General features: G+C 51.9%; 8 protein-coding genes across 8 annotated transcripts; 5 read left to right on the plus strand and 3 right to left on the minus strand.

Annotated features, from left to right (window-relative positions):
• Positions 1–338: 338 nt before the first annotated feature.
• Positions 339–4,611, minus strand: M438DRAFT_318920 (uncharacterized protein). The gene is made up of 3 exons (XM_029902816.1): positions 4,030–4,611; positions 701–3,973; positions 339–641 (listed from the first exon to the last, which is right to left on the minus strand). Exons 1-3 carry the CDS (start codon positions 4,289–4,291, stop codon positions 604–606), a joined length of 3,573 nt encoding a protein of 1,190 aa, XP_029760668.1. The 5' UTR covers positions 4,292–4,611; the 3' UTR covers positions 339–603.
• Positions 4,612–5,435: 824 nt separating this feature from the next.
• On the plus strand, positions 5,436–6,351 carry M438DRAFT_345604 (uncharacterized protein). The gene is made up of 2 exons (XM_029905488.1): positions 5,436–6,072; positions 6,124–6,351. Exons 1-2 carry the CDS (start codon positions 5,587–5,589, stop codon positions 6,172–6,174), a joined length of 537 nt encoding a protein of 178 aa, XP_029760669.1. The 5' UTR covers positions 5,436–5,586; the 3' UTR covers positions 6,175–6,351.
• A 308-nt stretch (positions 6,352–6,659) lies between these two features.
• Positions 6,660–7,602, plus strand: M438DRAFT_345606 (Triosephosphate isomerase). Its single transcript, XM_029905489.1, has 2 exons — positions 6,660–6,812; positions 6,866–7,602. Exons 1-2 carry the CDS (start codon positions 6,704–6,706, stop codon positions 7,501–7,503), a joined length of 747 nt encoding a protein of 248 aa, XP_029760670.1. The 5' UTR covers positions 6,660–6,703; the 3' UTR covers positions 7,504–7,602.
• A 160-nt stretch (positions 7,603–7,762) lies between these two features.
• M438DRAFT_345607 (uncharacterized protein) lies at positions 7,763–8,699 on the minus strand. The gene is made up of 3 exons (XM_029905490.1): positions 8,600–8,699; positions 8,464–8,546; positions 7,763–8,410 (listed from the first exon to the last, which is right to left on the minus strand). Exons 1-3 carry the CDS (start codon positions 8,636–8,638, stop codon positions 8,119–8,121), a joined length of 414 nt encoding a protein of 137 aa, XP_029760671.1. The 5' UTR covers positions 8,639–8,699; the 3' UTR covers positions 7,763–8,118.
• Positions 8,700–8,821: 122 nt separating this feature from the next.
• Positions 8,822–10,120, plus strand: M438DRAFT_273128 (RNA-binding domain-containing protein; the record flags this gene model as incomplete). The annotated part of the gene is made up of 4 exons (XM_029900607.1): positions 8,822–9,080; positions 9,137–9,264; positions 9,315–9,408; positions 9,459–10,120. 4 exons carry the CDS (start codon positions 8,822–8,824, stop codon positions 10,118–10,120), a joined length of 1,143 nt encoding a protein of 380 aa, XP_029760672.1.
• Positions 10,121–11,018: 898 nt separating this feature from the next.
• On the plus strand, positions 11,019–12,405 carry M438DRAFT_296949 (Arabinanase/levansucrase/invertase). Its single transcript, XM_029901926.1, has 3 exons — positions 11,019–11,214; positions 11,267–12,018; positions 12,077–12,405. Exons 1-3 carry the CDS (start codon positions 11,119–11,121, stop codon positions 12,303–12,305), a joined length of 1,077 nt encoding a protein of 358 aa, XP_029760673.1. The 5' UTR covers positions 11,019–11,118; the 3' UTR covers positions 12,306–12,405.
• Positions 12,406–15,855: 3,450 nt separating this feature from the next.
• M438DRAFT_273668 (uncharacterized protein) lies at positions 15,856–17,568 on the plus strand (the record flags this gene model as incomplete). Its single annotated transcript, XM_029900653.1, has 3 exons — positions 15,856–16,220; positions 16,278–16,477; positions 16,532–17,568. Coding segments are annotated over 3 exons (1,602 nt in total), but the record flags the coding sequence as incomplete, so codon positions are not given.
• A 998-nt stretch (positions 17,569–18,566) lies between these two features.
• On the minus strand, positions 18,567–19,850 carry M438DRAFT_365386 (PTPLA-domain-containing protein; the record flags this gene model as incomplete). The annotated part of the gene is made up of 3 exons (XM_029907788.1): positions 18,567–18,954; positions 19,014–19,370; positions 19,613–19,850. 3 exons carry the CDS (start codon positions 19,848–19,850, stop codon positions 18,878–18,880), a joined length of 672 nt encoding a protein of 223 aa, XP_029760675.1. The 3' UTR covers positions 18,567–18,877.
• Between the last annotated feature and the right edge of the window lie 76 nt (positions 19,851–19,926).

A 19,926-nucleotide genomic window follows, 5' to 3' on the forward strand; every position in this document is an offset into this window, starting at 1 on the left:
AAAGTTGGCTCGTGTCTGTCGAAAGTAGTGTGTCGACCAGATCTCTTTGGACAATTGCAGATACGAAAAACATCTTGCGTGCTGACGATTGATTTGGGAGGGCTTGCCTAGCAGTAGTCTGGGAGCATGACCCTACTGCTATGGTATCTGGGTATCGTCTAGGGGGCTGAGATCGAGTTTGTTGCCGGTACGTTTCTCCCCATTCACGGGGGTTTACACCATATTGACTGGACGAAGACCATGTCACGCTGCGAGGGTTGACCATTCTTCAGTCAGAAAACGGCACGGAGAACATGAGCACAACTATGACGAAGTGTTGAAAAAGCACAAGCTGAAGAGGGTGGGAAAAATACGAGGCAAGCCTCCATCTTGAATTATTGTACATAGAAGACCGCAACCTGCGGGATAAAGAGGAAAAGAAATGAGAAAAAGGGGTATCTAAAAGCGGACAAGTAAAAGTGTGTGAAGGAGCGACTGGGTGTGTTTTTGACCGAAGAAAGGGTTGCTGAAAATAGGATTGAATGGATGGGACAACATTATCCTGTGCCGTCTTGATGTATTCATGGTGAAATCGTGTGGTGCTCGAATTCCAAATCAGGGGAATTAGACAGATGTCCAAGCTTGGTGGTAAGTGGTGAGCACTGTGATGCGTAGGTCAGTTTCAGCATATTCAATGACAGGCAATGGATGTGTAACTTACAAGACAGTAGTTGGCGTTGCGACATGGCATCTTCGCTGGCGAATTGCAAGGAGCCCTCTCCTTGGACGAGATCACATAGCACGCTGTGAGGCATCTCCTGTCGATCAATGTCGGGAATGAAAGGAGCACCAAGGTCCTTCAAGTGGAATTTTGAGTTGAAGTTCTTGCTGACACTGCTATGACGAGCAGCAGCGGTAAACATGAGATGGCCGGTGCTGTCAATTTCGATCCAGCGTCTCTTCCAGAGCATTGTGTCCGGGAATTGCACGTTGAAGTCTCCAATCGAAACTGGTGGTGGAACATCAATGGACTCTGGACGAGGAGGCTTAGAAGCCGCAATTGCAGAAACGGCTGGGTTGGGGGCGGCGGCTCGGGCAGATGTAAGCTCAACTTTAGGTTGAGGAATTGGTTCCGGAATCTGGACGACAGCTGCAGGGCTAGTCGGTCCTGATCGTGTGGTGGACGTCGGCGACATGGGCTCGGAAGGTGTCGTGGTGATAGTAGGGACCTGAGGCACGCTCTTTTTCTTGTCCTTACCAAGATGAGAGATGCGCTTGAAGAACCGGCTAGTGCGGCTCGTCTTGTCAGGGCTGTTGTCGGGAGGAGGCATTGTCGCACTGTGTTTGAACGAATTCTTCTTTGGGCTGGTAGGGCCACTCAGGCTCTTGAACGACTTGCGGTCGAAAGATTTACGTCTGCCAGTAGCCGTAGTCTCGACAGAGCCCCGCGAGGCAATGCCGTCTCTGCTCTGCGGAGACATGACACTGTCGTGTTCGCCTTGGGGAGTCTTGGAAGAAAGACCGTTTGTGACAATGGGTGCAAGTGGGGTATGGCCATTGGCTTGTGTTGGACGCTGGTGGTTGAAGAGCAGAGGCGAAGCCTGAAGTTCTGGCGACGTCGCGGGCTCGCCCGCACGAGGAACACGGACGATGCGTGCAGTGACCGAGACCGAGTCGCGATTATTTGACTGTGCATTTCTAGTCTTTAGATGAGATGGGTTGGAGGGTGCAGCAGCCTGCCAAGCAGAAAGCTTTCCGACAGGGCGTCTCTCAGCACCAGGAACAGCCTGATTTTCGGCCGACTGGTCGATATATGAGCTCTTGCGCTGTGCTATAGTCGAATTGGCAGACAGCTTGCGAGACCCAGGAGCCACAGGGGGACTTCCATCTCGTGTTGATTTTTCGGCAAGTGCTGCGATTCTGGCAGATATGCCAGAGGAGACATTCGACTTGCGCATGAGCGTGCTAGAATCCGTTGTTCTCACTGACGAAACCGATGGAGTTCTGGTTGGGAAGCCGGACTGCGGTTCGGACGAAGGCAGCAATAACTCAGGGGGAATGTGACCCTTTTCCAGGGTGTCGCTGACAGAAGGGACCAGGGGAACTGACTCGGTAGATACGGCGGTAGTGACAGAGTTGGATGACTTGGCGGAACGCGAGCTTGGGCGTCTTGGAGGAAAGAATGGACTGGCAGGAGATTTGGACATGGCGACAGGGGTGGCCTGTTCAAAAGTGGCCGTCTGCAGTTCGTCCATGAAATCGTCGTCGGAGAGGAATTTGTGCTCCGACGTATGGCGTTCGAGGCGGGATTGGATTTGAAGAGGTTCTAGTAGACCCCTACGGCGCTTTTTCTGTGGGTCCTCTGATGTAGGGTCAACCTCTGGCTCAAAACTATCGTGTTCTTGGGTTGCCTCTGTCGAAAGGGTAGGGATTGTGTCTTGCACCTCTGACTGAGGTTGAACATCAGAGATCGTGGGTATAGTCTGGTCTTCCGGCTTGTGGATCGTCACAAATTCGTCGAAGGTATGGGCTTGTGAATCAGTGACGGCGGCGTCAGCAAGTGAATCCTCCAACTCTGTGGGTGGTCCGTGCTCAGAGATATGCTCCTGATCCTGAGTGGCCTCGATTGCGTCTATAGTTGATGCTTGCTCTTCCTTGACTGTCGGCTCCATAATGTTCGACGTAGGAACAGCATCCGTAACTGGTGTGTCTATTGGAGCTTCCCCAGCGACTTCAGGCATGTCGGGCTGGCTGGTCGAGATTGTCGCAAAAGTGTCTGCTTGTTCTTCTGAAATGACGGGCTGGAGATTGGCGTTAGATGATCCCGATGGTGCTTCCGTCACTTCCTTTAACTCTTCCTGCGGATGCGACGCCAGGACCTCCTTGGCAGTGGATGAATGCGCTATATCGATGCCCGAATCTGCCTTTTTTGCGCCCGTACCCCGCTGCATTTCCTGCCCTTGTGTTTTGACAGAACTGTCAGCAGTCGGACTAGAGATCTCTGCGGCAGACAACTGAGGCATTGATTCTACAGAAGCCGAGTTTCTCATCTGCTTCTTTCTCATTTCTAGTGCCTTCATGAGCCGCTGCTTCTCTGGAGTCAAAAATGCCTTGGATGCCCGGGGAGCGGGTAACGAGCGAGAGCTGCCTCTTGAATTGGGGCGAGGCGGTAAGAATTCAGGTATGTCGGGTATTTGAGGTGAAAAATGTAGAGAGGGCAGCCTTGGTGGCGCTGAAGTACCGGAAGGGGCGTGGTCGGTGAGACGATTACGAGTCGCAGGATACTGTGGTTGCGGGTGTGACAGAGGCTGCTTTGCCCTGGACTGAACTCCAGCAGGAAGGCTCGATACAGGCGCGGATGCCGTGGTGCGCTTGCCTTTCTCTGCGACGTTCACCGGACGCGGACCAAGCTTGATCTTTGGTTTGAAGAACGAATCAAGATATCTTTCCAAGTCGTAATCAGCAGACTCATTGGTATGTGTCCGCACAGGAGAGGTCAACGGAACAGCCGTTTCCGTACGGGTGCTCGTTATCGAGGCAGCGTCGTCCTTGAGCGAAGCAGTATCTTCCGCCGGCGAATATCCGTTCAGCTGCGTAACTGATTTGTGCCCCAGCTCTTCCAGGACCAGAAACTGCGACAAAGACGATTTGTGCTTCAGGACTGGCGAGTGGTCGCCGGCGAACTGAACGCTCGTAAAGGAGGGAGAGCGGTAGGAACGCTGGGAAGGAGGTCGCTTCTCGAGCGTAGGTTTTCTACTTGACACCGACGAGATGGACGGAGTGTGGGTCAGCGGCTTAGGGGCGGCATCGCCATCCTCGCTGTCCTCGGTGATCTCATTCAGATGATTGCTGGACAGTGCGGGTGAGGCGGTGTGAAGAGGAAAGGCCGCTGCCAGAGCCGTGTCGTTCAGCCCGTCGGCCGTCGCAATATCGAGCATCGTTTCGTACGGCGCCCATTTGTCCTGCACATCCCGGAGGTGTACCGTTGTCCGCGCTGTTGCTCCCGGTCAGTGTCTGATCTGCCACGCCTCTACTTCTAGGCATCCGTACCTTGCAGTAGCCGCGATGTTCCTTCAGGCACATATTTGACGAGAACCTTGCGGCGCCGGTAGACAACCAGCCCGTACAGAGGCGACAATTCCTCATATTGCAAGATCGCTGTTCTTGCTTCGCTCAAGCCTGCTTGCCCACTGCCAAGCAGGGTGACCTCGTCGCGAGAGGTGTATTTCACAAGAAACCATCCTCCAGCCTCGCTCAGGGTAGCCTGGTAGGCCTGCTGCACTTCTGGCGCATCCAGTCCGTTCAGAGACATGGTTGCCAGTCGTCGCCGGACCGTCTTCTTGACTTCAACGAGACCTTATGCCTGCAAGAGGAGATTCAGGGGCGTTAATTCCAGAAGCGCGTGTGACCGTGTCTCGCGCGAATTTCGAGTTGAGTGAGCCCCTTTATGGCGGCCAGCATTATTGCTCTGGTGCTGTTCGTCGCTCTCCGACTCGAAACGCAGGACTGCTCTATTATAGATACATATCCACCCATTTCCCTCCTCGCCCTCAACCAAACTTTGCCAGCAGCACGAATCGGACTGATCGTCGTATGCTTCATCTAGGGATTTCCGTAGCCTCTCGGTAGTTTGCAGCATTGATTGGCCGACCCTGACTTTGTGTGGCAGCGCCCAGGCCAACCTTGCCTCCGGAGAGACAATCATTAAACATCTCCATCAAAGCTGAACCACGGAAACTTCCCAGGAACAAACCTACTCCATGGTCCTCTTACTGTATGCATGCAACATGTTGTGCATCTTACTGCGTTCGCCGGTACACTTCGAAATCTACGTTTCTACAAAGTCTCTGTGGAAGCTAAGATCAGCAGAACACCTGCCGCTTCTGCATCCCCACCCTCGAAATTGGTATGGCTTTCAGCCTCTAAACTCCTAACTCTTCGGTCTGCCGCCTGCCGAACAGCTTATTGTGATTCCTTTCGAGCCGTTCGCCTATCTTGGCTGCACGCAATAAGATCAGAGCTGTGTTTGCCTTTCTTTGGACCATGCACGGCACATGGCTGGCCGATGAAATCTAGCCCGAGCTCCAGCTGCGTGGAGAAGCCAAGCTGGTTTTCCAAATAATGCGATTCACCAACAAGGCTCTCGGCCGACGTATGCGCACAGAGTCGATGCAAGTTGGTAAGGCAGAGCAAAGCAAAAGAGCGTAGCACACGTGTGAGGTGTCTGCGCCAGGGTCAGGTAACATGTGTACAGCATAAGCAGTTGAATGTGAAGTGATCTTCCACGGGAAGCGCTGGTGTAATGATTCCAGCTGTCAAAATGCATAATACTATTGAGAATAAGAATAACATGTAGCTGAGACTGTGAAACAACCGCCCTTTGCATGGACTGCTCGATTTGTCTGAAGATTGTACGAGCTTTTCATCGGTTTATCTGCAGTTTTCAATCATCAAGAGTTCTCATTACTCTACGGTTCATATTAGGAGCCCCCCGAACGTAACTCCTGGGGTAAGTGCGGGTCTGTATACTTGAAAACATCACAGCGCTCTCCAAAATCAACTTCACGCAGTCGCTTGACCTTCGCATAATTCGAGCCTTCCGCAAGTATGAGCAGCCTTCCTCCTATCTCTTCTCTATCGTCGCTGGCAGCCGAGCAAAGAGCAGGTGTTCTTGACCTGCTCTTCGAGCCCAGCACCCCTCTCCACACTCTCTCCGTAGAGCTGTTGAGTAACCAGACATTTGCATCGTACAACGATCTTATCGCAGCTGTTGGCGTACAGTTGACCGACCTTTCTGAATCATCGTCAGTCAGCGATACCAAATGGTCGGAGAGCATCCTGGGGTCACATCCTAGACTAGGCGCGAAGAAAGTTGAGAGTGCACAAAGTCAGGCGGAGCAAGCTCAGCTCAACACCGGCGGCGAGGAAGAAGCTCACAAGTTGCGCGACCTGAACGAAGAATACGAAAAGACCTATCCCGGATTGAGATATGTTGTCTTTGTGAACGGTCGCAGCAGACCTGTCATCATGGAGGACATGAAACGCAGGATTGCTGCCGGGGACATTGTTGCAGAGCGAGCAGCCGCGATCAAGGCACGATTACATGATCACTTTATGTTACAATACATACTGACAGGGAAGCAGGCCATGTGTGAGATTGCTGCAGACCGCGCGAGCAAGTTGCAGAAAGCATGATCAGTCACCACATATTTTCGGTTCTGGTGTACCGCCGGCGCAACATCGCACCACCTTGGTGGACACTGATGGTACCACCGGATCTGTCACTAAGGACCATTTACGTATCGTCCTCACATTATGTTAGTGAGCATGCTTTGCATGTGAACCACGAGTCAAAATAATTGTATCGTCCTCAATACTTGGATTGCTTGGTGACTTGAATCTTCGCAGCATGTCTTCACTATTCGATCCTGCCCCAACATGATAGGAAGAGAGATCCCTAGAGACCGACATCCAGGTCAAAGTGTGGCCCTTCTCGTTGTTTCGAAAGCAGCCCCCAAGGCCCCGCGGTGTGTCCGATGGGCGCCGATTTGCTCCGGTTTAGCAGCTACGTCAAGCTATGATGCGGATGCCCCTCCATGAGTTGCCAACAAAATAAACTCGTGCTCCCCCTCAACATCATTCTTTGCTTTGACACTTTTCTTGCAATACAGCAACTCCATCAACACATTCCCCAAAAACCACAATCACACACACATCAGCCAAAATGGGTCGTCAATTCTTCGTCGGAGGTAACTTCAAGATGAACGGTTCGGTCGACACGATCAAGAGCATCGTGAACAACCTGAACCAGGCCAAGGTCGACCCCAACGTCGGTATGTCAACAAAGCCCAGAGTGACTGGCGATTCAATGCTAACCAATCTGCAGAGGTCGTCATTGCCCCTCCTGCCCTCTACCTGCTCCTCACCCGTGAGCACCTCCGCTCCGGTCTCGAGGTCGCTGCCCAGAACGTCTTCGACAAGCCCAACGGTGCCTTCACCGGTGAGATCTCTGCCTCTCAGCTCAAGGAGTCCAACATCACCTGGACCCTGACCGGTCACTCTGAGCGCCGTGTCATCCTCAAGGAGTCCGACGACTTCATTGCCTCCAAGACCAAGACCGCCCTTAACCACGGCCTCGGCGTTATTCTGTGCATTGGCGAGACTCTTGAGCAGAGAGAGGCCAACCAGACCATCGACGTTGTCACCAACCAGCTCCGCGCCGTCGCCAAGCAGATCCAGGACTGGAGCAAGATCGTCATTGCCTACGAGCCCGTCTGGGCCATTGGCACCGGCAAGGTCGCCACCACTGAGCAGGCTCAGGAGGTGCACGCCGCCATCCGCGAGTACCTCACCAAGGAGGTCAGCCAGACTGCCTCGGACAACACCAGAATCATCTACGGTGGCAGTGTCAGCGAGAAGAACTGCAACGAGCTCGCCAAGGAGAAGGACATTGACGGTTTCCTCGTTGGCGGTGCCAGCTTGAAGCCCGCCTTTGTTGACATTATCAACGCCCAGTCCTCGTAAATTTTGTACATAAACGGGACTGGTAGGGTGCCACGCGGTAAACGCATGGCTGCCTTATGAGAGATGATCCATAATCAAAACATTTACGAACCAAGCATTGAACTGCTAGCATTTTGTGAAACAAAATACCGTCTGTGATTCTTACCAAACATGTGTCTGCAGAAAGACAGAACTTCGTTTCCTACCCGAGGCCTCTGACATGCTTGTCGAAAGTTGGGACGGCGTTTCGGCTGGTATGGCCATTCAAAAGAGCATGTGGGAATTCTGTTCTCTTTGAGAAGAAACCTGATTTTAGACGACGACGAAAGGTACGTTCTTCAATATCTGATATAGGTCGGGAAGTGTCGTCCTCGTTGAACGCAAAGACTGAATGTTTGGAATCCAAGCGAGTTTTGGCTTATATCAACCAAGTTCCCGCCAGATCCGCTCTCCGGTGTTCAAGAATATTGGAACATTGTTCGATAGGGTCTTTCCTACTGTAGAAGCATGATATGAACATGGAAGTAAAGTGTAGTATACAGTGAAGAGGCCTTAATTTTGAAATCCTTGGTATCCCCAAAACGCCTTTGAAATGCTGTACAAGATGGTCGTAGAAAGCGAAGCAGGTAGAAGAGATCAGACAGACCACTTTGAGCCGTGGAAAGGGTCCCAGATACCTCTTACACTCTCGTTGATGGACTTGACGGGCTTTGTGACCTTTCTCAACTTGTCGCCGCTGGCATCGCGCAGCAGCTCGGCCTTCTTCATAATCTGCTCCTTCTCGAGGTTGCGCACACAGATGGCCTTTTCGCGGCCGTTGATATATGTACCCTTGATGACGGGGTGTTTGCGCGGACGGGGCGAGACGGTGATTTCGACTTGAGGGTTTGCGCGGGCGAACGCTGTGAGGTCGTTCTTGAGGAAGGAGCTGGCAAATGATGTCAGAGGCAGAAAAGATGAAGAGATGCAGAGAAAGCGTACTTCATGCCCTTTGAACTACCGGCCCAGTCGCAGTAGTGGAAGTCGAGGCGTTTGCATTGCAGGATAAAGGCACCGACACCATTCTACAAAAGTCAGACCGAGGCCAAATATGGAGGGCAATTGATCCACGACTCACCTGTCCCTTTGAGACGGTGCGCAGAGCTTGTAGAGGCATCTTGACGGCTAGCGAATGTGAAGGCGTGAATTAACTGACCATGATCGTCCTCTCCTCGAGAATGTCCAGATGCATGTCTTGGCGGTGGAAGAAGCCGCGGGTCATCGTGTCTCGACTCTCAGCTCCAGCAACCGCGACACTCCCTGGAGACGCCCATCATTTATCGCCGCATCATCACACTCGATGACGGACAAACTACCCCCACAGCTGCTACAGCTGTTCGCTCCCAGACCTGCTCTGCGATACCTGCCGCCATGCGACCACGCTCCCGAGGACCGCCGCACGCCCAAGATCTCTGGTGTCGCTCAATACGTCCAGGCCGCAAAGGAATACGATGACGGCTATGTCCCTACCGAGAGTTGGCTCCAAAAGAAGGACCGTCAAAAGATGGAGAGAGACGAGGCTGCCCAATACCGCATCACTGAGGGCTACAAGAACGAATGTGCGCGCATACGCCAATTGTCCACCATCTGCTCCGTCACTAATCTCTACCTCTAGTCAAGCCCCATGAGGACCCCAATGTTGTCGGCGACCCATTGAAGACGCTTTTCGTCTCTCGTCTCAGCTACAACACCGAAGTCAAGGACCTCGAGCGCGAGTTCGGTCGCTATGGTCCCATTGAGCGCGTGCGCAACCACAACTGCTACCACAACCAAATCAATGCTGACCCTTTCAGATTCGTCTCGTCGAGGACACAACCACACCTACCCCCAAAAAGAAGCACCGCGGTTATGCTTTCATTGTTTTCGAGAGAGACTCTGATATGAAGGGTAATTCGTGAATCTTGTCCTTTGCTGTATCTGAATCTAACCCATAACAGCTGCCTACAAAGACGCCGATGGTATTCGCATCAAAGACAGACGTATCCTGGTCGACGTTGAGCGTGGCCGTACAGTCAAAGAATGGCGTCCTCGTAGATACGGCGGTGGCCTTGGTGGCCGTCATTACACAAAGGCTGCTCCTCCTCGTCCCTCTGGCTACGGTGCACCCTCTGGACCTGGAGGCTTCGGTGGTGGCCGTGGCGGTTTCGGCGGCGGTGGCTTCAGAGGTGGTTTCCGTGGTGGAAGAGGAGGAGGTGATAGAGGCGGCTTCAGGGGCGGCTTTGGTGGAGGTGACAGAGGTGGGTACGGTGGTGGTGGCGGCGGCGGCAGAGGCGGTGTTGGCTACGGCAATGGCTTCCCTGAAGGCGCACCGTCCGGGCCTCGCGGGCCAAGAGGCGGTGGCTTTGGAGGCGGCCGTGACAGCTACGGCGGTGGCCGCGATGGCGGTCGTGATAGCTACTCTGGCGGCGGCTCAAGATACGGCGAGAGACCGCCCCGCGACAGCTATGGAGGTAGCGGCGGCAATCGCGAACCTATTGGAGGCGGAGAGCGTGGCGGTGGTGGCTACCGCGACCGCGACCGTGAACGCGACAACGACCGCAAGCGACCCTACGATGGAAACGGTGGCTACGACGAATCGCGCAAGCAAAGAAGGTACTGAGCGCTCTTTGGGTTTGTTCAAATCTCTCTTCGCTCTTGGGAGGCCTTGTTCTCTTACATTCAAATCTCGACGGTAAGCTCATCACCAATATGCGCATTACGTCGGTAAGCAACCATGTCTCACGCCCCAGTCAAGCGCCCGGTAAGGCACCAGAAAAGGAAGAATCACTTCGAGTGGTCCCGCAATTCGATGCCTCTCTGGATTATACGAAAAAGCACTTCGTCTCAGGATTATACCACCAAAAGCTCAGCACACGGAAGGCAACGGCGTTTATCAGGTGAAAGCAACCATTTGGGGAGGTATCGAATTGCATGGTAATGGTGCGCGACGACGGGGTCTGGTCTTTCTACATTCTTCTTTACTCTGCACTTCCCTTTGGGGTAAGTATGTACTCTTAGTCCTTTGTTCTTCTGTCCAGCGAAACGAACGGAGATGACAATAGCATGATTACTTCCAGAGAGATCACCAGCAGTGGGTGAGTTGTGAGTATTATTGAGAAGGTGCGCCGGCATGAATTTATCGTGCTTGAACAACATATGCTCTTGGATCTCTAGCTACGAAAATCAACAAATATGGTCAACTGAACAATCGGAGATGAAACCATTGAGCGCGCCAGATAGCAACATTGTACTCCTAGTACCTAGCAACGACTGTGCTCACAAATTGGGACCAAGGGAAGGAGATGTTGCTTTCGAGTCGTGCTCCCCCTCGATTGCAAGACCTCTGACATGCTTATTAAAACGCAACACGCTTTGATAGTCTGATCCATATCCACTGAGAGTGGCAGACAAATGTTAAACACGATGTTGGACAAGGTTCACAACAATGACTTCATAAGCTTGCGTGTTGATCTTCGAGGTGCGAAGCTTGAAACCATCCACGGCATGGCAGGTGTCATTGTATATAAAGCCAAGCAATCGTGACTGCCATTTATAACAAACACTTTATTCCTTGTCCTTCGGTTCTATTGATTTATCAAACATCACTCGCATATACTCATGGCTCAATACAACAACGCCGTCTTGTCTCTGACCAAGACCGAAACACCGGACCCTTATATTACCTACTCGGCAGCAACCCGCCAATTCTATCTTGTAGGCATTAATCAGTTATGGCTTGCTGTCGATGTGGTTCTAATGATTACAGACATTTACTGCGGGCGACCGCGTAGAGCTATGGAGGGCTGACAGTTTGCCCAACTTCCACGATCATCCAGACAAGCACGTCATCTGGAGACCACCCCCAGACACCGAACATTCGAACGATCTTTGGGCTCCAGAACTGCATTGTTTGAGAGGACGCTGGTATGTCTACTACGCTGCATGCCATCCAAAGCATGGCAACAAGTCGCACAGAATGTTTGTGCTTGCCGGACCACCCGCAGATCAAGACCCGACTACTGGTTCGTGGGAGTTTGTGGGACCTATCAGAGGCATGGGTCAACATCAATGGGCCATCGACGGGACCGTGATTGAGCTACATGGTCAGCTGTACTTTGTCTATTCTGGCTGGCCCTTTGATAACCCGAACGAATCCGATCTCCTACAACATCTCTTCATCCTTCGTTTGTCCGACCCAGTCACTGCTGCTTCGGACCCCGTTGAAATTTGCAGGCCTGATGAGCCCTTCGAACGTGTGGGAGACCATGGCATCAATGAGGGACCGCAGTACCTCGCCTCTCCGGACAACTCTTGGATTGGCATAGTCTATAGTTGCTCGGGTAGCTGGACCAACGAGTACAAGATGAACTGCCTTCGCTGGACTGGTGGGGACCCTTTGAGACCGGACTCGTGGCAGAAGAGCATGAAGCCTTTGATCAAGAACGGCCCACACGGCAACGGCCCATGGGGTCCTGGACATGGTTCTTTCATGCACATCGGCGATGATGTCGTTGGCATGTAAGTGTGGCTTCAACACATCCTAATACTTTCAAGATGCTGACCTACCAATCCTTAGCTACCATGCCACTGACCGCCCTGATGACGGCTGGGGTAACAGAAAGGCTAGGATGCAGAGAGTGGTCTTCACTCCCGAAGGTCCCTGGATGGGTGATGGTGTAGGAGAGCTCACCACATCAATGTCCGCCTTTGTCGGAAATGAGCATCACCAGGCCGAGGGAGGCAACAACAAGAAGCATGGCCATGGCATCAAGGGGTTCTTGAAAAGGATCAAGGACGAGCTTTGATGTGGCGCCAGGTTGGCCCTTCATAACGAGTCATGATAGCTTAACCTAGAGACAAAATCACAACTTTTTGTGTCACTTTTTTGAGAAGTGATCGTAGCGGCTTTCATGGGCAACTTTTTGGTTACCCAGTCATCTGATCTTCAACCAATTCTCCACATGGCCTTTGAGCAACCTTCATGTTTTCATGTGAAATGATGAAAACCGGGCTGTAAGGCAAGTCAAAGCCAACATCGAAACTTCCTTGCTCAACTGCTCAAGTGACCTTGATCGACCTGCAACTCCACAAACCGAAGACGCCAGAATACGACGATTTGGAGGTCTTGTTCGAGTTAAGGTCTGGACAGTTGCAAGCATATCCACTATCGATTCTACGTTAAGATTGTTGCTCCTCGAAAACTTCTTTCTGGTCTCGGAACGGCTTTTTCTGTAAACCGTGCTATGCTTCAACGACTTATGCCTTGAGAGGAGCCGGGGAGGAGTCGATAACGAACGGTGCGTTAATCTGTATAGCACACACAAGATTCTAGCATGAAGGTCTCTTGGATATATGCGACCATGCAAGAGCGAATCCAACTCGAGAGTCGCATTAGAGAGACCCAGAATTGACAGAGATCTCAACGGATATTCACCCAGGCCTTGACATCTTCTTTAAGTTTTGCAGCAGAACTCCATGCTGCCTTCGATGCTAGAGACGCTGTAAACCAGAGTGCCAGCTGCTGTGTATCAAATCCATACCGGCAGGTCGGCATGTGGACATCCGCAGAGTCTGTGCGCTGCCACGCGGTGAAGGCCAAGTCGAGTTCGACCAGTTCCACGTGCTCTGGATGTAGATTGTCTCGGATCCGCGACTTCGTCCTACGTTCCTACCTAACCACAATGCAACATACAAGAGCCACGAACTTCACATTCACAGTCTACAGAACCAAAGACTTTGTTTGTGACTTCCTCACAATCGACGACTGATCAGCCCTGGTGCCGGCCGCAGCGTATGGCTGCGACTGTTGCTCCTCGATTCAAGCCTAAGCCTTTTCTCCAACGGTCACCGGCTTACCACAGCGTTCACCATCATTGATGGCTAGATCTTCTTGATCGGCTCTATATCAGTGACGGCATAGGGCAGCCGCAATAGCTGTGAGGACATCATACGAAATCGATTGAAATTCGGAGAGTGTCTGATGAGAGGCGATCGCATTGAGTTTGCACAGAACCATCTTCAATATCACAATGCTTCTGACCTCTCCATGTTGCGTTCTCAATGACCTTTGCTGCTATGGCGGTATTTCTCATGCCTCGTTATTGATTCATGAAGACCAATATTATACCTACGCGATGGGCGGTTCTGGCCTGTCCGGCTTCTGGTACTTTGTTTCTGCCCGTTATATACAATATTTCGACGAAACGGCCAAAGGCGGGAGGGCGACTTAGAGACGACAACGGCCCCCGCGTCTGAATGAGGAAGTTTGGATAGTATCTGATTCACCTAGCTCTGCGCTCTAGCACATGGCCGCTTCCAACCAGCGGTCTGCCAACGGGCGGTATGGTAAGTATTTCTCCTCTCTACGTCCCATTCTCTATCTTGTTTCCCCCATTCTTTCCTTGTTGCACGCAAGAAGGGTTTCACGTCATGGCGAACCCTTTTGCTTCCAGTCCTTTCGCTACAAACACATTTTCCTCCAGTGGAGCACGCAAAGGGTCTGATGAACTCGGCCCTGATGAGATCGCTCCTGGAGAAGTCGCTCCTTCAAGTACAAACTACTCTCCTTTTGGCCAATTCAGCTCGCCCTTCTCAAAGGGCAGAAGATCAACAGAACTGGGACCAGATGAAATAGCTCCAGGAATTTCAGCTTTCAACCCTTCCTATCAAACACCGACTAGACGATCGACTGAACTAGGACCAGACGAGATCGCTCCAGGACAAATTGCTCCTACCAGCCCTACATACCAGACACCTCAGAGTGCAGGAAGTCGACGATCGACTAACATTGCTCCCGACGAGGCTCCTACCTTCTATAGTGCGCCCTCAACCCCGTGGAGAACGCCTGGAGACCGAAGATCTACCAACATTGGACCAGATGAAGTAGTGCCGACTACGGATGCGATTGCTAAGCCTAGCCCAGCTTACAAGGCATACACACCAGCCGACAGAAAGTCTACAAACGCGAGCTCGCAAGAAATACCGCCATCCTCACCCTTCTCGAGACCTTCTTATGGCTCCCCTAGTGCTGTCAATAGAAGGTCAACGAACATCGGACCCGATGAGGTCTCGTCCTCACAGCCCAGTGTACCAGCATGGAGGAAGTTCGCTAAGAGGATGTCCTCCAATATTGGACCTGACGAGTCTGCACCAGGCGAATCGACTCTCCCTCTATGGAACACACCCAGCCCAGGGGACAGAAGGTCCACCAACATCGGCCCCCACGAACTTGGCTCTGTATCGAGTCCAGGAGCTAAACAACCGTTCGCGAACAACTCTGCTGCTGGCGGCGCAGTTGACGCGAATCCATTCGCTACCTCCACAGATTATTTCGCGCCGAAGCCTAGTATTCTAAAGGCAACATCAACCGACGAGAATGCTTCGACGGAGTCTCCAGAAGCAGACTCTCGCTCATCGAGAAACTTTTCGAAGAAGCTGTCCAACATCATGATTCCTGAGAATGGCACATTCATTGACGATATTGCAACTCCTAAAAGTGCTCCCATCGTGGACAGCGCTATGCAGACACCCGTCAAGGGTTCATTCTCTAGTGCTTACGAACAGAAAAAGTCCCGACCTAACTCAGTGGCATTTACTGGTTTGACCTCACCTCTGGAGAAGAAGTCCCGCCCTAACTCGGTGGCTTTTAACGACATGCCATCTCCCTTGGAACGCAAATCCTCTATGGCACCTAATAGCAGACGTACCTCGAACGCAGGTCCGCCTTCCGCTATGAACGGTCGACGTGCCTCTGTAGGCGTCAACGGACCTCGTCGTTCTTCCGTATCCGTCACCAATGTCGTCATCCCTGCCCATTTAATGACTCACGTCGAAACAAACTGGAACGAAGACAAGATTGTCGGTAGACGCAAGTCAGCGTTCCAACGTGAAGATTCTCGCAAGTCTTTCAACATCCAGTCTATGGCGCAGCAACAGCAAGAGGAGATCAAGAATATCATCAATACCACTCCACAAGCTCCTCGTCACATGAGCGAGTCTATGGAGGCTTTGTCCAAGGCTGATCCTTTCGCCTCGACCAGAGACTCACGCAAGGCTAGTGCTAGGAAGTCTCGCGGCAAATCTCTTGCAGCTGTCTCCGAGCACGAAAAGCCAGATGAAGAAGAAGAAGAAGAAGATGAGGACGAAGACGAGGAGGCTGAAGATCCATCCCCTGATGAGAAGCCCGAGGGCCTTACTCCTTGGGGTAAATTCTCCTTCGCCTATCGTGACGGAGGAGTCTCGCCTGGTGCAGCTGTAGACCCTGCCGATCCAATGGCAGCTGCTGGCGCAGTACTCAAAGATAACGCAACTGCCAACACAGAGAGCGTGAGCGCAGAGCCTCCTCGCAGAAAAAGTATGTGGAGACAAAGCTTCTCAGTAGACCCCAATGCCCCCTACAACGGCGAAAGAAGAGGCACCATCTTCCAACGAGCAGGTTCCGTCTTCCAGGACACTTTGCAAAACGTTCGCAAGAAGGTCCGCAGAAGCAGTATGTGGGACGTCTATGAGAATGCCAAAAAGCGACAACTCGAGATTCGAAGAAAGCGATGGGTGCAGATCGTCTTCGAGTATTCTTTCTACTTTATGCTTATTGTCCTTCTCTATTTCCTCATCATTGGAGTACCCCTCTGGAAGGGAACTTACTGGGAGCTCTACTTGGCTTTCAAGTACAAGCTCAATGCTACTGGAACCTGGTCTGTCGTCATCGCTGTTGCCGTTGCGTAAGTTGCCCCTTTGCTCCTTCCACATGATTCGCAAAGCTAACACTTCAACTCAAGCTATGCTTACTCGCCCCTCTTTGTCTTGTTCGAGCCTGATCCGCCAATGCCCGCGGAGCCGTTCGATCCTACCCAAACTCCTAATGTTGCTGACACTGCTTTGATGATTCCTTGTTACAAGGCTGCTAGTCTCATTGGCGCAACGCTGGAAGCCGCCACGAAAGTCTTTCCGCCATCGCACATCTTCGTCGTTGCCAATGGTGCGTGTTATGAATCATCCAACCTTCCATCAAGCTAACATTGTGTCAATACAGGTAACAGCCCTACCCCTCTTGACGACACTGAAGAGGTCTGTCGTCCTTATGGTGTCAACCACATTTGGAGTCCCGTCGGTTCCAAGATTGTCGCACAATTCGTCGGCTGTTATGCTGCAAAGGATTTCAAGAACGTTCTACTTATCGACGACGACTGCGCTCTGCCTCCCAACTTCCCCATCGTCTCCGACAGACTCAAGGGGAAGGTCATGTGTATGGGCTACACCATCAAGTCTGTTGGTCCACTTTCTTCCAAGGGAACGCTCTGTCAGCAAGCACAAGATTTGGAATACAAGATTTCTGGTATCCAACGTGCACTTGCTGGTAAGATTGGTTCGGCCACTTTCCCTCATGGTGCCATCTCCCTCTGGGACAGAGAGTTCCTCATCAAGACTTTCAGCAAGCATCCTGGATTCAGTGTGTCTGAGGACTGGTTCTTCGGACACGTTGCTCGCCAACTCGGATGCCGTACACAGATGGCCACTTCTGTCTTCATCGAGACTGAAACTCCTCCTGCCGTCTTCTTCAGCTCTGGCGGCTCCAGAGGCGGTTTTGGTGAGATGACAGTCTTCAAGCAGCGTTTCTTGCGTTGGAACTTCTTCTTCGTCAACGGAATGTACTACAACCTGCACTACATCCTATTCTCATGGGAACTTGGCTGGTGGGAGCTTGGTACAAAACTGTTCGTCTTCCAAGAGATTTACGAGACGCTCCTCTACCTCGCCACACCCATCGTCGTTCCTGTCTCTCTCGTCGTCCGCCCTCAATTTTTCTTCGAACTCATGGCTCTTACCTTCGTGCTTTATATGGGCAATGCTGTCATCTTCAATGAGATCCACCTCCGTCGCAAAAACGAAAAGGTGCCTTGGAAGTGTGTCTGGCTCTATTATATGCCCTACAAGCTTGTCTTGACCTTTGTCAACGTCGCAAGTTGCTACTATGCTATCTACAAGTACGCCACCTACTTCGCCAACCGTCACCCCAAGATCATCGAAGACGACAAGGCCGTCAACGTTGTTCTGCAGCTCGAGGAAGAGGACGTCGACGATGATCCGGTTCTGCCTGTTGGCGGTCGTCGTATGAGTGTTACAGCTGTCGGTTCTCAGGTTGACGTTCCTGGAGGTGCCCCTGGAGGTCGCAGAATGACCATCACCGCTATGGGACAACGCTTCAGCAATCCCGACATCACCATCACCGAAGAAGACGAAGAGGAGACAGAGGAACTCATCGAGAAGCCTGAACGCAGAGCTTCGATCAGTATCGTCAAGACTGGCGAGGCACCAGCTCCTTTCGAGGCTCGTAGACCTTCCATTACTGTCGATGGTCGTCGTGTCAGTGTTGGCTCTGCCACCGTCATCGATGATGTACCTGCCAGCAAGACTCGTCGCACCTCTGACGCCTTCCAGTCGAAGGGTGTTTCAACCTCTCCTGCCAAATCTGCCGGTCGCCGTTCGTCGGACGCCTCCCAATCCAAGGGTGTCACAGAGGGCAGCACCTTCGCCCAAGCTGCACGCCGCAGAATGTCATCAGCCAAGGGCTCAGTCGTCGGTGTCACGTCAGTCCTCGAAGAGGAAGAGGAGGAAGGCGACAGCGAGAAGAAGGTTCTTGCCGCCTCCGACGTCGAGTCTAAGCGTCGCTCAAAGCGCAAGTCTCAACTCAGACAATCTTACATCGCTCCCATGGTCGAGATCACCGAATCCGAGGTCCCCGCTGTTCCTGAACTCGCTGTTGTTGACGACAGGCTTCTGAACCGTATCTCTGCCATCGAAGAGGCTTTGGCTGCACGTGGTATCGGTGCCGTGGACTTTGCTATCCACGACGACAATGCTGGCAGTACTCTTACTGCTACCGTCGAGGAGAACGAAGACGTCGTCTCCGTTGTCAGCGAGCCCGAAATCGTTGACGAGAAGAAACACGCCGATGCTAAGAGCATGGTATGATCGTCTTCCAATCTCTCTTTATCTTTCACAATTCCATTTTTATATATAAGTGTTTCTTTTCTTTGTGTGGTCAATCATATTTGGGTATATAGCATAGCATAGCATAGCATAGCAAGGTGTTTTCTTGGGAGGGAAGATCGAAATGTATAATTACAATTATGGTACAAAAGCTTTTTGTTTCGATAGTGCTTCCCTCTGTTGTTATCACAATATAGTCTTGGAGATTTCGGGGTACGTCGAGTCTGCAAAGCAGCTAGATGGTCTGATTTGAGCCGTATTCGTGCTGCGTTCTGACGATTTGAGTGATTTTCGTGTTACCTGCTGTTGCGACTGTGATGGCTTTATACAAGTGTCGAACAGGCAAGAAATGTTCTCACTCTTCTCTGACTTTTCGAGGGCGTGACGCTTAGTTGACCTTTGCACGGGTACCACGCATGATCTTGCGACGCTGGGCCATCATGTGCGTGAACAGAATGTACGAGCCTACAACTCCCAATTAGTCTGTCATTCGTTTCGAATCGCCCATCCATCTCAAAACTCACCAGGCACATAAACCAAAAGCACAGCAAAAAGCCCCTCTCTGACACCAGTATACTGTTTCGCCGGCCCACTAGCAGCCAGCCAAACCAACCAACACTCACTGCTGATACCAAGAGGGTACAAGACGAAGAAAGTGTTATATCTCAACCACAACCAAGCGGCAGGGACGGAGCCGGTGGAGAGATTAATGGCGAAGTAGGAGTAGCGGATGACTTCGGTGATTGACCAGGCGATGAGCATGGTGCTGTAGATGGGGGAAAAGGCGACGGTGTTGGGGAAAGGGGTGACGATGCCCCAGATCAGGAGGATGCGGGAGGCGACTTGCATGAGGGTCGTGAAGAGGGGGGCGCGTACGATGCCTAAGAAGGAGAGGTGTTAGCGATGTGGTTTCTTGTTTGTTGCTTGGTAAGAACTGTGATTGTGATTTCCGTCTCTTGTGTTCCTTGCTCTTTCCCAATGCTCAATCCCTCCCATATCTCTTGTCACTCCCATCCTCTCTCTGACTTCTCCCCTCGACCCCATTGTATCTCCACTCATCTTGCTCTCGCCCAACACATCCTCCTTTGAACTCCAGAGAACAAGGAAATAGGTCTCAACTCACCAACAGCAGCATGTACGACCTCCAACAATGCCAACGTCTGCGTCCACTTTGCAAACTCCCCAACACCAGGGAAAACATATCTCGTCCCGTGCACTCCAGCAATCAACAACACTCTTCCCAGAATAGTGCCCCAGAGGATGGTAGAAATGGCATTGTAGAGGACCAAGTATCCGGTTTTGAGAGGGGAAGATTTGCGTTCCGCCGCAGGGCGGACGGGTTGTTGGGGTCGGTCGGCCATGATTGGCGATGTGGAATTGGTGTTGGAGTTGTGTTTTGGAGACGAGAGAGGGAAAGCAACACCTTTGAGAGTTTGG

The sequence above is a fragment of the Aureobasidium pullulans genome (genome assembly GCF_000721785.1).
Source record: "Aureobasidium pullulans EXF-150 unplaced genomic scaffold scaffold_9, whole genome shotgun sequence".
Lineage (NCBI taxonomy): Eukaryota > Fungi > Ascomycota > Dothideomycetes > Dothideales > Saccotheciaceae > Aureobasidium > Aureobasidium pullulans.

Excerpts from the sequence above, each read along its gene's own strand:
- M438DRAFT_345606 (XM_029905489.1), top strand. The coding sequence starts at position 6,704 with ATGGGTCGTCAATTCTTCGTCGGAGGTAACTTCAAGATGAACGGTTCG. Across the intron at positions 6,813-6,865 it reads CAAGGTCGACCCCAACGTCG|AGGTCGTCATTGCCCCTCCT; the intron begins GTATGTCAACAA and ends ACCAATCTGCAG.
- M438DRAFT_296949 (XM_029901926.1), top strand. The coding sequence starts at position 11,119 with ATGGCTCAATACAACAACGCCGTCTTGTCTCTGACCAAGACCGAAACA. Across the intron at positions 11,215-11,266 it reads CAACCCGCCAATTCTATCTT|ACATTTACTGCGGGCGACCG; the intron begins GTAGGCATTAAT and ends TAATGATTACAG. Across the intron at positions 12,019-12,076 it reads GGCGATGATGTCGTTGGCAT|CTACCATGCCACTGACCGCC; the intron begins GTAAGTGTGGCT and ends ACCAATCCTTAG.
- M438DRAFT_345607 (XM_029905490.1), bottom strand. The coding sequence starts at position 8,638 with ATGCCTCTACAAGCTCTGCGCACCGTCTCAAAGGGACAG. Across the intron at positions 8,547-8,599 it reads GCACCGTCTCAAAGGGACAG|AATGGTGTCGGTGCCTTTAT; the intron begins GTGAGTCGTGGA and ends TGACTTTTGTAG. Across the intron at positions 8,411-8,463 it reads GGTAGTTCAAAGGGCATGAA|CTCCTTCCTCAAGAACGACC; the intron begins GTACGCTTTCTC and ends ATCATTTGCCAG.
- M438DRAFT_345604 (XM_029905488.1), top strand. The coding sequence starts at position 5,587 with ATGAGCAGCCTTCCTCCTATCTCTTCTCTATCGTCGCTGGCAGCCGAG. Across the intron at positions 6,073-6,123 it reads AGCGAGCAGCCGCGATCAAG|GCCATGTGTGAGATTGCTGC; the intron begins GCACGATTACAT and ends ACAGGGAAGCAG.
- M438DRAFT_318920 (XM_029902816.1), bottom strand. The coding sequence starts at position 4,291 with ATGTCTCTGAACGGACTGGATGCGCCAGAAGTGCAGCAGGCCTACCAG. Across the intron at positions 3,974-4,029 it reads AACATCGCGGCTACTGCAAG|CGCGGACAACGGTACACCTC; the intron begins GTACGGATGCCT and ends CGGGAGCAACAG. Across the intron at positions 642-700 it reads GCAACGCCAACTACTGTCTT|TGCTCACCACTTACCACCAA; the intron begins GTAAGTTACACA and ends TACGCATCACAG.